General features: G+C 32.8%; 1 protein-coding gene across 1 annotated transcript in view; it reads right to left on the bottom strand.

The window, feature by feature from the left end:
- LOC142340926 (uncharacterized) overlaps positions 1-10,775 on the bottom strand; it is a 65,034-nt gene extending 54,259 nt beyond the window's left edge. Inside the window, exons 1-4 of the mRNA XM_075391705.1 lie at positions 10,314-10,775; positions 5,981-6,010; positions 3,548-3,664; positions 2,677-2,739 (exon numbers count right to left, since the gene is read on the bottom strand). Coding sequence (XP_075247820.1) covers positions 2,677-2,739; positions 3,548-3,664; positions 5,981-6,010; positions 10,314-10,638 — 535 coding nt within the window. The 5' untranslated portion in view covers positions 10,639-10,775. The remainder of the gene's footprint in view (positions 1-2,676; positions 2,740-3,547; positions 3,665-5,980; positions 6,011-10,313) is intronic.
- Between the last annotated feature and the right edge of the window lie 1,998 nt (positions 10,776-12,773).

The following is a 12,773-nucleotide window of genomic DNA, read 5'->3' as shown; positions in this document are numbered from 1 at the left end:
GCAGTTTCGCCGACGAAAAATATCGCACGCTCTCCAAATTATTAGAAAATAATCTACAGCAAAAAGTAACAAAGAAAGCAAGCCCATCCAGCGGCGCCAATGTCGTTTTCTGAATTTCTAACTAGGCTCAACAGTGAGGGGACTCTGTCGCCCAGAAGATCGATCAAATAATATAAACCAAAGTTTTTGAATTGGTGAAGCAAGCGTTACTTCGTTACTCTGCAATTTCCCCTCTTCCACTCTTGTATGCTGTTGCCAAATAGATTGCCTTGAAATAAGTTAATTCACAATTGAGCTCGTAATATCAATTCTAGTTATATGGATAACAAAGGTAAGAGAATTACTTGCACATCAATGGAATAGAGAAATTGAAGACAATTCATAATAGTAATTAAAATAATATTACCAATATCCGTGGTTCACTTTCTCAAAATGAACTAAACCAAAAACGCTCACAGTATCCCAACTGGTCTTGCAATTACAATTCCCACTTAGTTTAGTCCCACTAAAACAACTACTTTCTCTCGCTTGTTCGAGACCAAACTTCTGAAGTTCTCCCAAAATCTCCAAAGTCTGCTTCTCCTCTCTCTCTCTCTCTTTCTCTTTCTCTCTCTCTCTCTCTCTCTCTAAAACTTCTGTGTCACTTCAATTTATACTCCACCAATACGCTCTTATCTTAAGCAAACAAACCTCAATCTCTTAAGTAAACTTTGCAACTTTAACTTTAAATCTGTTACATCCTGTAGGAGGGCTTTGTTTGCTATGCAAACAAACCAATAGCAAATTATGCTCTGTCCCTCAACTGCTACCAACCATTGTTCAACTTTCTCCTTATCTTAAGTACACGACCTTCGGACTCTTATGTAAAAAAATCCACTCCACTTTATCTCATATTTGCACTTGACATGTCAATCAGTGTTTGCTGAGTAAACATTGAACGTTGCTCTGAAAAGTTCTTATACCTCTATTTCTGCTATAGAATAATTAGCTGCAATCAAAACCTGTCAAAATTCATGTGATGAATAAATAACCAAACTCAACTCTAAACCAAAGACCAATTGTAATTTCCAATTTTGAAACAATTTCATGAAATTCCCCAGTTAAAAACCGCCGAAAAGTCTAATATTCCTAAAAGCCCAACGTTTCAACTCAAGGGGTCATCCAAAAGTCACCCGACCAAAATGAGGGATAAAGTTGAAAACTAACTATCGTCACGGAACGTTCTCTCATAGTTGCACCTACTCACAAAATTTCATGGCCTAACTCCCACTAGAACACGAGCAATTATTGCGCACATTTTTCATCGACCTCCCTGATGACCCCAAAATTCACAACTAAAATAACTCGTGAAGTAGTAATCGAAATGTCTTCGGGTAAAATTTTCTAGTAACTATAGGGTACCATCAACTTGCCTGCCAAGTTTCGTGACCTACCGATTAGCCGTTGCGAATCGTTTGCAATTTGAAAATTGTTAAAAAGTCGTGGGTGCCGAAACCCAAAAAATCCGAGTTCGTCAAAATTGACCGGGTTTGTTATTTTTTGTCACTAATTGTCTCAGGTTGTCATATTTTTACCTTTTCAAAGTGATTCGGTTGCTCATAAAGGCCTATTTCCGGTTTTCGGCACTCGGGTTGTTCCAAAGCACCGACTTCCGGTCGCAGCCGGAAGTAAAAAAATAACACCATTAGAAAGCCCTTGAAAAGCTACACTAACCCTCCAAAAATCATAAGGCTACTACCAAAACTCCACGAGCAATTCAAATTTTGCGTCCCGTAGCACAGGCGTGCTCCAGTTCCGCGCGGGTTGGTCTGGGGTCAGATCCGACTTCGAAATCGGATTCTTCGTGCCCAAATTAGTCTTTCCCCCATTTGTCAGGTCAATCCGACTTCAACTTTTTGAGAAATTGCTATTTCAATTTAAGTGCTAACTGTCTTCCGGTAAAAACAGCCAATTTTTATGTTAAAAATCGTAAATATGCTTCCTAGACTCGTCCCAAGATCACTCAGTACATTATTTCACACGTAAGCCTAGTTTCGACTGGTTAATACAGTTATTTCCTACTTAAAAGTTCATTTCTCCATTCAAAATATCGAAAACCTTGAAATCACACTACTTCCGGTGTTAATAGCTCGGGGTTGGGTAGTCGGATTGGCCCAACCGGTACATCAGCCTGAGAGGATCACTGGGTGTACTGACATTAAAATTTCATAAGCGTCCCTTTAATATATTTCCCACATTTGCAGGGCACCAAGTTCTGCTACCCCCTCATCTTTGTCACTTCAAAATAACATAATGGTTTACTTCAAAATAAATTTCCAATTCTGTTCAAAGAATCTAGTTCTCTTCAAATCTTGGCTCTCTAATTTTCTTCTAAATCACTCACTTCGACTTTGGCCTGATGTACAAATACAACTTTGCTAATTCAATTAAATATATCGACAGCTCAATATGCTTTTGTTCATTAATTTGTTTGTTTAAGATATATCAGTCAAATCCCCTCTCTGGCGATTTCGAAACAATAACCTTTAATAACAGAAAGCTAAACTCAAATACCTAACTTTAACTTAAATAACTTGACCTAAATTATCTAACTTACTCTCCCTCTCTCATGTCATTTTACTACATTCTACAGCCATAATTCGTGCATTTTGTAGAAAGATCATATCAGTACAATACCTGAAGTTTCCAGATTGTCTGTCGATATGTCGACATTGCTTCCAATGTCCACTCTTTCGTAGCCTGAAATTAAAATAATGCAACGATACATTAAGTCACAAATAATTGGTGGATTTTTGTATTTTCTGTCAATTGGAAATTTTTAACAATAATTTCAATAATTGAGAAAAAGTCTGGGAATACCATTTGTTACAACTGTTTGCAGCGGTTCATTTACGCGCGAAAAATGACGTTATTGTTTATTTTATTATGTCTCAATATTTGGTAGCGCCTCATCGGAGCAGTAAAACACTTTATCACAAGTGAGTTGAGTTTCAATTATAATCTCGATTTTTAAAAAAGCATTCTGTCATTTGATAAAAAATGATTAAATTCATTGGATAAAAATAGATCAAATGTGATCAAGCAAAGTTTTCCACGTTTAAATTATGCTTTTGATCAGAGTTTGCTCCGAGTGAAGCTATTCAGTGTCATTTTTGAAAATTCTTGGAATCTAAGCATCGAGGCAGTTATGAACTTTTTCCGAAAATGTTGAACATAACTTATTCCAAAATGCGTTGAACATAATTCCAACAGTAATTATTTAATTTTATACCAAATACTTTTATTTGACAGCAGTGTATTAGAAAAAAAAATTACTCAGAAATTCAGTTTCTAGAGAATTATCTCGTGGCGTATCAGAGAGTAAAATATATTGAAAAATGTTTAAATAATATGAGCATTTCTTTTAGTATAGCTGCTGATTGTTGAATTCTGTTTTGATGGATACCGGGATCTTTCATCAACTTTATTTCAAAATCGGTGAATAAAAGGCAGCTGGAGAAAACGACCGAAAAAAAACATATTCAACTTTAAAATTTCCTGTACGTACTTGTGCAGAAGAAACCGTCCCCAAACAGATAATGCAGACACAGACATTGGTACAATCTTCCGTTGAACGAACAGATTGCCAAGTTGTCACAGGAGTGATTTCCAGTTTCACAAGGATCTAAAAAAAAGTTTCATCATTTGATAGTATAGACTATTATGTCATAAGTTTTAGTGATACAAATAAAAGGCCGATGCCATATACTAGCAACTTTTGCAATTAAGTTTTTGGGAAAATTGAAACAGAAGTATAAATAACTTAAGCAGAATTAGACAGCAATTCCATGAAAGTCATATGAAAAACAACTGTTTGTTTTCTATAAATGTTACTTTTTAATCAATATAATGATAATATGATACAAGAAACTCAAGAATGTGCTTTATCAGAAGAGATACAAAAGTGAACTTTCCTCGCCAAATGCCAAAAAGTCAGAAAACGCCAAGAAGTTCCATTTCTTTAATTATCAAGTTAAAAATATGTTTTCAAGTTGCGGAAAAACGTTAGAATTGGTTTCGAAACAATCAGAGCAAAATTTAATAATCGCATCTGAAGGTATGGCATTCAAACTGCAAATTTGAATCTAATTTCTGTTTTCTCTTCACCTTGTAGGATATTGTTTTCTATGAAGCCCCATTAAGCAACTTTTCTTTCGAATTTATCAAATTTGGTGTTATTGTTTTCCGCCCTTCATTTTACTCAATGAATGAGAAAAATGAACAGGCCGTTCAATCGAATAATAGCGTAAAATTAAAGTCAGTTACCAATTCGATATAAATCAAAGCTAAATTAGAAAAGATACAGACTGATTGCACGGATATATCTCAAAAGTAGAACCATCACCGATTAAAAATTCTGATTCGATGAAAGTTTGTTTTTGGAAACAAAAAAAATGTCGAATGACAATACGAACACCACAGAACAAAGCAAATCAAAAGCTAGTTACGTAAATGCATTTTGATTTCGTTCCTTTGTTGCTTCTCGCAAAGACACTGTCTTAGAATAGAGAACATGCGTAGTCTTATTTTCGATAGATCACATTTTAATAAAGTTACTTGAAGTTATCTTGATTTTCAGGTGACTTGACCGGATCTGACACTAGTTCAAATTCCCTAAAACTTGTTTTCTAAAATATTATATTTTTATAATCTCAGATTTTCTTAAAAATCCTCCTTCTGTTTTTATCAAAATTTTTATCATTTTCCTCGGAAACGTTGTATTTTGTAAGAATTTTGTATATGCATCTACTGATTCCACCAAAAAATAGAGTATTTCAGTTTTCCAAGAAGCAAAAAGTAGAGTATAGAAAAAGTTCTGCTGTTGATATTTTAATTATTGCTACTGACGAATGCAGAAACACGAAAACAAAGTTAGTTTTACACAGTTTTCCGAAAAAATTTTTTTTTCTGCTTGTACTCTTCAACTTGCTCTCAGAGAGAAAATTCAAAAAAAAGAAGCAATTCCGGTATTAGGTCTTTTTCAACAAAATTTTTTCCTTTTTCGTGCAAATTTCAGAGCTGATAAAATTAGGATGCCTAAACGCCATGCCAAAGAAATGAAACTAGAAACACCTTGATTGAAAAAGCATGATAAAAAAGAAAAATCTCGGCAAGATCTTGGTAAGATTCTTGGCAAAAAAAAGTCAAGATATAAACGAACTTTGAGTTTTTTGCACTTCGCTATTGCGAATTTTTCTCATTTTTTTCTGTAAAGAAAAACGAAGCTGTGGCTGACCTAAAACGAAATTATATAAAGGTTAAGCAAAAAATAGTTCACGGTAAAACGCCCCTGTTCTTTTTAGTTATGAATAAATGAAACACTTTAAGGCCACTGATATTTTTAACCCTCATTTTGTACTTTTTGTTCACAGGAAAATTCTGTTTTTAATTCCTGAGTTGAAACACATCGAACAGCGATCAAGATTGATAAAAAATGTTAGGAAGGTTGGTCAAAGTTTTGTCAAGAGCAGCCGATAATTTTTCTTGGCTGATCTTGATAATATAGTTTAAGCTAAAATTGTCGAATCAAAGGAGTCAGCGACCCTCCTCTGAGTCTTTAGGCGAAACCAATAGCACTATTGTTAACCATTTTAACGAATATTAGCAAAATTAACAAGAAATTATGCAAGAACTCCTTTAAATGTGAACAAAAACAAAGGATATCATTCCAATAATTCACAAAAATCTTTGAACATCGATAATTTCGAAAAAACGGAATTCAATAAAAAAAATCTTTTTAATTCCTATGCGAGCTTTCTAATGAAACCGATAACAACTCTACGATGAAAATATCTATCGGTCAAAACTGACTGAACAAAAAAACGCATTCGAGCATATAGTTCCTCCTGCCACCCCCCCCCCCCCTCCACTAAAGTAACCATGATATATTTTTCATTGCAACACCTGAGAGACGAGAGTTGAATTACAAGGTTGTACTTACTTTCAGTTTCGTCGACAGGATTGATCTCCACTAAAACAAAATTAGCTCAAAGATGATTTGGGTTACGAAATACTTTCGAACAATAAAGATATTTGTATCTGCCGAGCAGGTACCAATGTTCTTTTATAATCTCACAAATCTATTTCATTTGCGTGCACTCGTTTGATCAACAAATGCCATTTTAGTGGACTGGACATACTTTCAGATAATGGTGTTAAAAAGACATTAAAAAGAGACCAAAAATTTATGAAATTATCAGTCCTGTTACGTGCAATATAACTTACAGGCTTATTTTATTTTAAAATATGAGTGTCGTTTGTTAAGATTATAATTATATCATGCTGGCAGCCGATCTAATTTTTTGATTGCCCTCAGGTTCAAATATTTGATTTTCCGGACTATATCTTAGAAATTTAAACTACCTGTCATTCCCCAAAACAAAATATTCTCTACAGAGAAAAAAAGGAAAACTGGAAGCTGTCATTTTGGGAAAAAGTTTGAATTCTTTTTTTATGTTTAGAGGATGTCTTGATCAGTAGTGTAACCTCCATTTGAAAACCAACAAAAATAATAATCAAGGGCAAGCTTTTGGTTTGAAGATGATCAGTTATGACATCACCACAAAAACGCCAACAAATGTGCTAAGCAGCTATATTGTTCCTCAGTTTTCTGTAACACAAAGTTTTTACGATTTTATAATTTAAGTACATTTAAAAATCAATAGCAGCTCAACGCTAGATACGCCAGATCTTCGAGGTTTCATTTCTAATCAGAATTTAAGAAATTTTTTGCAAAATTTTTTCTATCATTATATCATATTAAGCTGCTTGGCAAAACCTACTTGACATCCTCTCAGTTTTCACTTGATTGAAACGAATTTTCAGATCTTACAAGATTGAAAATTTTCCCTCTAGAATCAAAATTTTCGGCCACAAAATAAAATTTTTACGAGCAAAATGAGAACTTAATATATTGGATAAGATCTTGCAAGGTGATCCTGATAGGTGCGAAAAGAGAACTGAAAACTACTTTGCTTGTTTTGCGATGCCCAACAGAAGCGTTAGTTTGAAATTTGTATCAATAATGGAGATCGAAGACTGACAAACTAATAGAAATTCTCAATACTCATAATCTTATTTGAAGAACCTACCCGGACTGAACGTCAAGTCCTTATCAGTACTGATTCAGTTAAAATGCAAGTCTTGAATCAATACTGTATCAGAGCTCTGATCAAGTCACTTCTTAGACTTGGCCAGTCTTAAATCGAGTCCTAAAAATTGGCAAGTCTTGAGTCAAGTCTTGACAAGTTTTGAGCAAGACTTGGGCATAGTTTTTATTGTTGGTTTGCTTATATACTCTCCAAAGTTAAAAAGAAGCACAAGACAACACGAGCGCTTCCACTAAGTTAATTTGATAGAGAATGGAAAAATATTCTGATATCATCCAAGATAACAGTGATGGCAATTTTTTTTCAGCCCACTGAAGAAATTGGTTTGGTGGTCAATATTTTGGACATTTGAAGTCAGTATAAGCTCAATTCAGAAAAACGTTGGTCAGATTAGCAAATTTCTTGTAAGTATTTTTTTTACCAATTTGCCTACTTTACCTAACTGCGATTTAATCAAGATTTGTCAAGTTTTGGGCAAATCTTGAAATGCTTTCATAGTTCTTAAGACTTGAGATAAGACTTGATCAGTACTGATTTGTAAGTTCAAGAGGTGTGTTTCCAATATATTTTCACATTGAGTTTCTAAGTTGTTTTAAGTTTTGATGAGAAAAATCTGATCATTGTTTCTGATAAAAGCAACAAAGAGACTCCACGATATTAACTACCGCAACTTTGAAAGCAATTTTGTCAGTTTTCTGGTTGAAAATAGTGGTTAAATAATATATCACTAATGGTATTGCTTATTGTTTCGACCCACTTCAGTGGGGAGAAACTATATGCTCAACTGGGATGTTATCGTTCTGTCAATTTTAGCCGAGTGGCATTTTCATCGTACAGGATTGTGAGTGCTATCATTAGAAAGCTTTTCACGAGTAGAATTTCAAATTTTTTTTTTTGATTTTCGGTTTTTCCAATCAGTTGGGGATGTTACAAAATTTGTGAGCGCTTGCCTAACTTCCGTTGTCCTGTTCAAATTTTTCGTAATTTTTGCCTAATTTTTGATAAGTTATGTAGATGGAAAAGGGTTGGTGAACTAATTTAACCCATATAGTTGGCGAAAATCCAGCTAAATTTTTGAATACTTAGATTTCTTTCCTTTTTGGCATCAAATGTGTCTACTTGGTCCCCGTTGTCCCGTTTGACCGGTGGTAAAGACATAAAAATTCCACTGACACAATCTTTCTTTAATCAGACATGGGCTGATTGTGCCCCCATTTCACCAGACCAAATTCTGGAAATAACAATTTTTGCGGTCTTTTGGTAAATTATGCGATGTTTTTTTAAAATTTATACTTTGTTTTTGATATATTAGGCTTTTTGTTTGCCAAAAACTATTACAAAATATTTTAGAACAATTGCGTTTACAACAGCTGAGCTGCGAGAGCAAACCAAGTTTTGTTCCCCTCGTTAAATCTGGCGATGAAAATGCACTTGGATTGTATTTTGAGTCAGTTTTCTTTACACAAATTTGCATTTTTATTATCCCAATTAATAGAAAGTTTTTTTTAATTCAAAACAAAATTAATAAGAATTCCCTTTATAATCCAATAAGATCTGTTTAAACAATATTCTGTTTTATGAGCAAAGCGCTAATATTCTTTACTTTTTACTATTTTTCACTCTTAAAGCACTATTTACGCAATATTGTCTCAATAGGCCTTACTGGATTATAAAGGGACCACTTGTTAATTGTATTTTGAGTTGAGAAAAAATTTTATAGTAATTGGAATGAAAAATGCAGAAAAAGTTTCCAGAAAGACACAATCAAAATGAATTTTGGTGTAGTTGGAGAACTTTTTAGTTCTTGAGTTTTGGTCTAGTTGTGAAGTTTTATAGTTCAAAAATTATTTGGATTTTATTTTGTCTCAGTAAATGTTTTTTTAATAATATATCTTGTTGTATCATCGTTGTATTAACTCATCGTTGTATTGATGACACAATATTGACAAGTCACATATTACAATAATGGCATCGAAATAGGGCGCAATTAATAATGTTGAATACCTTTAATGAATAGATTTTGATCTTATAGGGTTTGACATCGTTTAATCGCAAAATTGATTTGAATTCTCGGATTTTGCCTGTTTTTGCTCTATTTGCAGTTGTATGAAATTCTGTATGAATGAAGGTATAAACGAAGCTATTGAACAGTTGATAGCTATATCTTTTCAGTGCTTTGAATTTAGTTGTTTTCAAAAAGTGTAAAGGTATTTTCCGACTTTGCCCGTTTTTTCTGTCTACTTGATAATTATTCTGAATAATGAAATTTCTCTTCCCATATTTTTTGTGATAAAATGCAAAGCATTTGGAGTATTTTATGCTCTATCTGATGCTATTTCGACTTGCTTCTATTTATTTGCTGAAAAATGGAGAGGCATTAAGATTTGGTCGCAAGTAATTCTTGTTGTTTTTGTTTGATTTTGTTGTTTGGCTTGTCTCCTACTCTCTTTAAGGGCAGTTAAATGACCCTTCAATAAGTTATTGTTTGATTTGTATTTTGAATAGAGTTCAAAGCCATTTTTTAAAATGGACAAAAACAAATAATTTTGAACAATAAGTGATTTTTGAAAGTTTTATATCTCTTCCTCATTTGGTGGACGATTAAAAAAAAGCAACTGAGTGTGGTTGAAACATTATGTGCCTACGCACATTACCGAACCTCATCTGTATGCATTCTAAAAGAGATCATTATCCATTTAATTGTTTCGAAAAAAAAATTAATTATTTTGATATAATTCATAAGACTATTCAAAAAATTATACTATTAAATACAGGCTACAAAAATCAATTTTTTTAAAAAAAATACGTTTCTTTTCTTCGGATGATAAACTAAATACCGAATAAGTTGTCATGGTCTAAAATAATAGCCATAGATTTTAGAGAAACCATAAAAAACAAGATTCTAATAGTTACGTTGATCTTATCTCAGATGATTTTTGAAGCAATTATTTCAAGAAAAATTATTAATTATCTGTTATGACCTAAAAAGGCTCTTATAAAATATTAGAAGAAGAATGTGGACATATGGTAGGTTTTCATCGTTTACGAAATATCAGAGTCTAATAAGATATCAATTTTAGTTCCCATTTTTTCTTGAAAATGGCATAATAAAAATTTTCCAAATCGCTGCAGGCAGAATTAAGGAAACAATTGAAAATAACTTACATGAATACAGCCAAACTGTGCCAGACAGGGTCTCTGCGTGAGAAAAATCAATCAAATTTGTTCGATTACAAAGGTAACACTTGCATTTCTGCGTTTTCAATGAGAACTCCGCAGCCAAATTTGAGCTTGTAGCGAGTTTTTCCGAACATTTGCTGAAACACTGGCTTGGGCTTTGAACCCAAACAAAATAACCAAATTTCAAATGATCTGCATTCAAAAGCATGATATCTTTGTTTGTTTCTATCATAACTGCGAAATAACAACTCCATGTTAAAATGTGAACAAATGCTGAAAATGTAGTATTTTTCTTTAACAAACTAAGCATGGCTGTGATAATACATTTAATCAAATTAATCAACTTTCAATCAGCTGCGATGAGATAACCAAGAAAATTGCGCGGGCTAGCATCAACTGAAAATATAAGCAGAAAAATAATTTTTCCAACAAAGTACTTTTTGTTGTCCGTTGGAAACTTTGATGATATCATTTAAAATTTCAATTACATATGAATAAGAAAATACTTCAGTTTGAGCAGGCAAAGTTAAATTTACAATGACGGTTTGCAAAAAAACTTGAGAATAAAAAATTCTTACCACAGTTTTGAAGTAGCATGCACTCGAAGATTGAGATCTTTATAAGAAGACTCAAAAATTTTGCGGCTTTTTCTTGAGATAATTTTGCATCAGATGTACAATTTTTTACTTTCAATTTTCCATTGAGTGAAAACTTTAGCGAAGGAAATATTATCGATTAATTTTTAATGGAAGTGGTTTTATTAAATTATGTATAGAGAAGAGAGAGGGGACGAACTTCAGAATCAGGTTAAATTTTTCAGATGCTGAACCACAATTTGAGGATTTGCCCGACTTCAGAAACTTAATACATCATAATGCTAAAAACAAATTAATTGAAAACAAATTAATTGAAAAGCTTTGTAAATGCCGTTAATCAAATTTCAATCACAATAGTGTTCGAAATATTTCAAAAGTGAATTCATTAAAGACAAATTAAATTTTTTGCAGAGAACTCTGAACTGAAACAGACAATTGCCGATACAAAATTTATGGGCTGCATCTAATAAGAAGAAACTCAATTATGCATCTGTAAAAAATGTTGGTTCATCTTTTTAAAAACAACAAATAATTCAATAAATTGAATTCGATTCTTTCTCCTTCAAGATTAAAAGATTAAGAAATTAAGTTTCTACTGAAATTAGTTTCTCAAATATTTCTTATACAATTTTTTCTGAGTCGTTGAACAAAACTTATTAGGACATTGCAAAATAAAAATTCAAATAACAAAATCGAGGATATAAGACAGCAGAAAAGAATACATGATCGCCCTCTGCACTGGATAAAAGATTCGACCTCTGCACTGGAAAAGACAAACAACGACGGCTAACTTTTTAAATGGTGAAAAAAATTCCAAAACCACTCATTGAAACCAATTAGAAAAAAGTTTAGAACGTCGATAAAAAACATTTTCATCTCAATTGTTGAATTGAATGGAAAACCATTATTTTAGTTCAGCGCAATCATTCATATTATAGTGAGTTTTATTGTTAGGAAGATCAGTGTTGTATTTTTCTTCTGAAGAAATTATCCCCGTTTTCTTTTTTCACAAATCTCCTTGGAGTTTGTTATCATTTAAAGAATCAGCAACTGTTTCCGACGCTTTTTCTCCGGAGAAATTTCATCAAAATCAAAACTTCTGAGGAATGAAGTTCCTCGACATTGCATATTAAGCAAAAAATTACCATCTCTTCAAGGAAAACAAATTGGCACTTCCAAAAAAAAAATTTTGAGTTTTTGTTTAATGAGCATGTTGTTAGGTTTCCGGAAATCTTCTTCTAGTAGGTCCGTAAAACAATAATCCATATTGAGCGATCGCGTGATGTCAATTGTCAACAACTTATTTCGTCGGAGCAGCATTCGTCGGAGGCAATAGAACGAGGACAAGAAGTTTAACAGTGTTTGAATAAACCTATGTGATTAATGAAATTTAGCCGGTAAACAATAACTTTTTCTGATTGTTTTATTTCCTCTGTTTGATTAATTAACACATTGTTGATAATGGGTATTTCTTTATTGACCATACGTTTTTTTTCATCGGAAAGCATGTGATTAAATTTTCATATGTTGATTGCCAACATATTTTCAAAAATCAACTTTCAAAAGCTCTCAATCATGAAGTGCTGTAGTGGAAACTAGAGTTCAATCAAAAACAATGATTGGTTTCCAGAAATGCAAAAAAAAACAAAGTTTTTTCATGTGCATAAGAACTTGGCAAGTCATCCTAGATAATAGAAAAAGATGTGTACACAAAATGGAGCCTTGTGGTAATCACATTTGATTTTTTCTTTGATAATTTATTGCCTATTACATGTACTGATTTTTTCCTCTGGGGTGAGCGAAAAATAAATCAAATGCGTTATCTCTGGAGCCGTACGTTTGATAGCTT

This window comes from Convolutriloba macropyga, chromosome 6, assembly GCF_964194025.1.
Source record: "Convolutriloba macropyga chromosome 6, txConMacr16.3, whole genome shotgun sequence".
NCBI lineage: Eukaryota > Metazoa > Xenacoelomorpha > Acoela > Convolutidae > Convolutriloba > Convolutriloba macropyga.
Note: the sequence above shows the minus strand (reverse complement) of the source record. Positions and strands in the feature narration are given on the sequence as shown.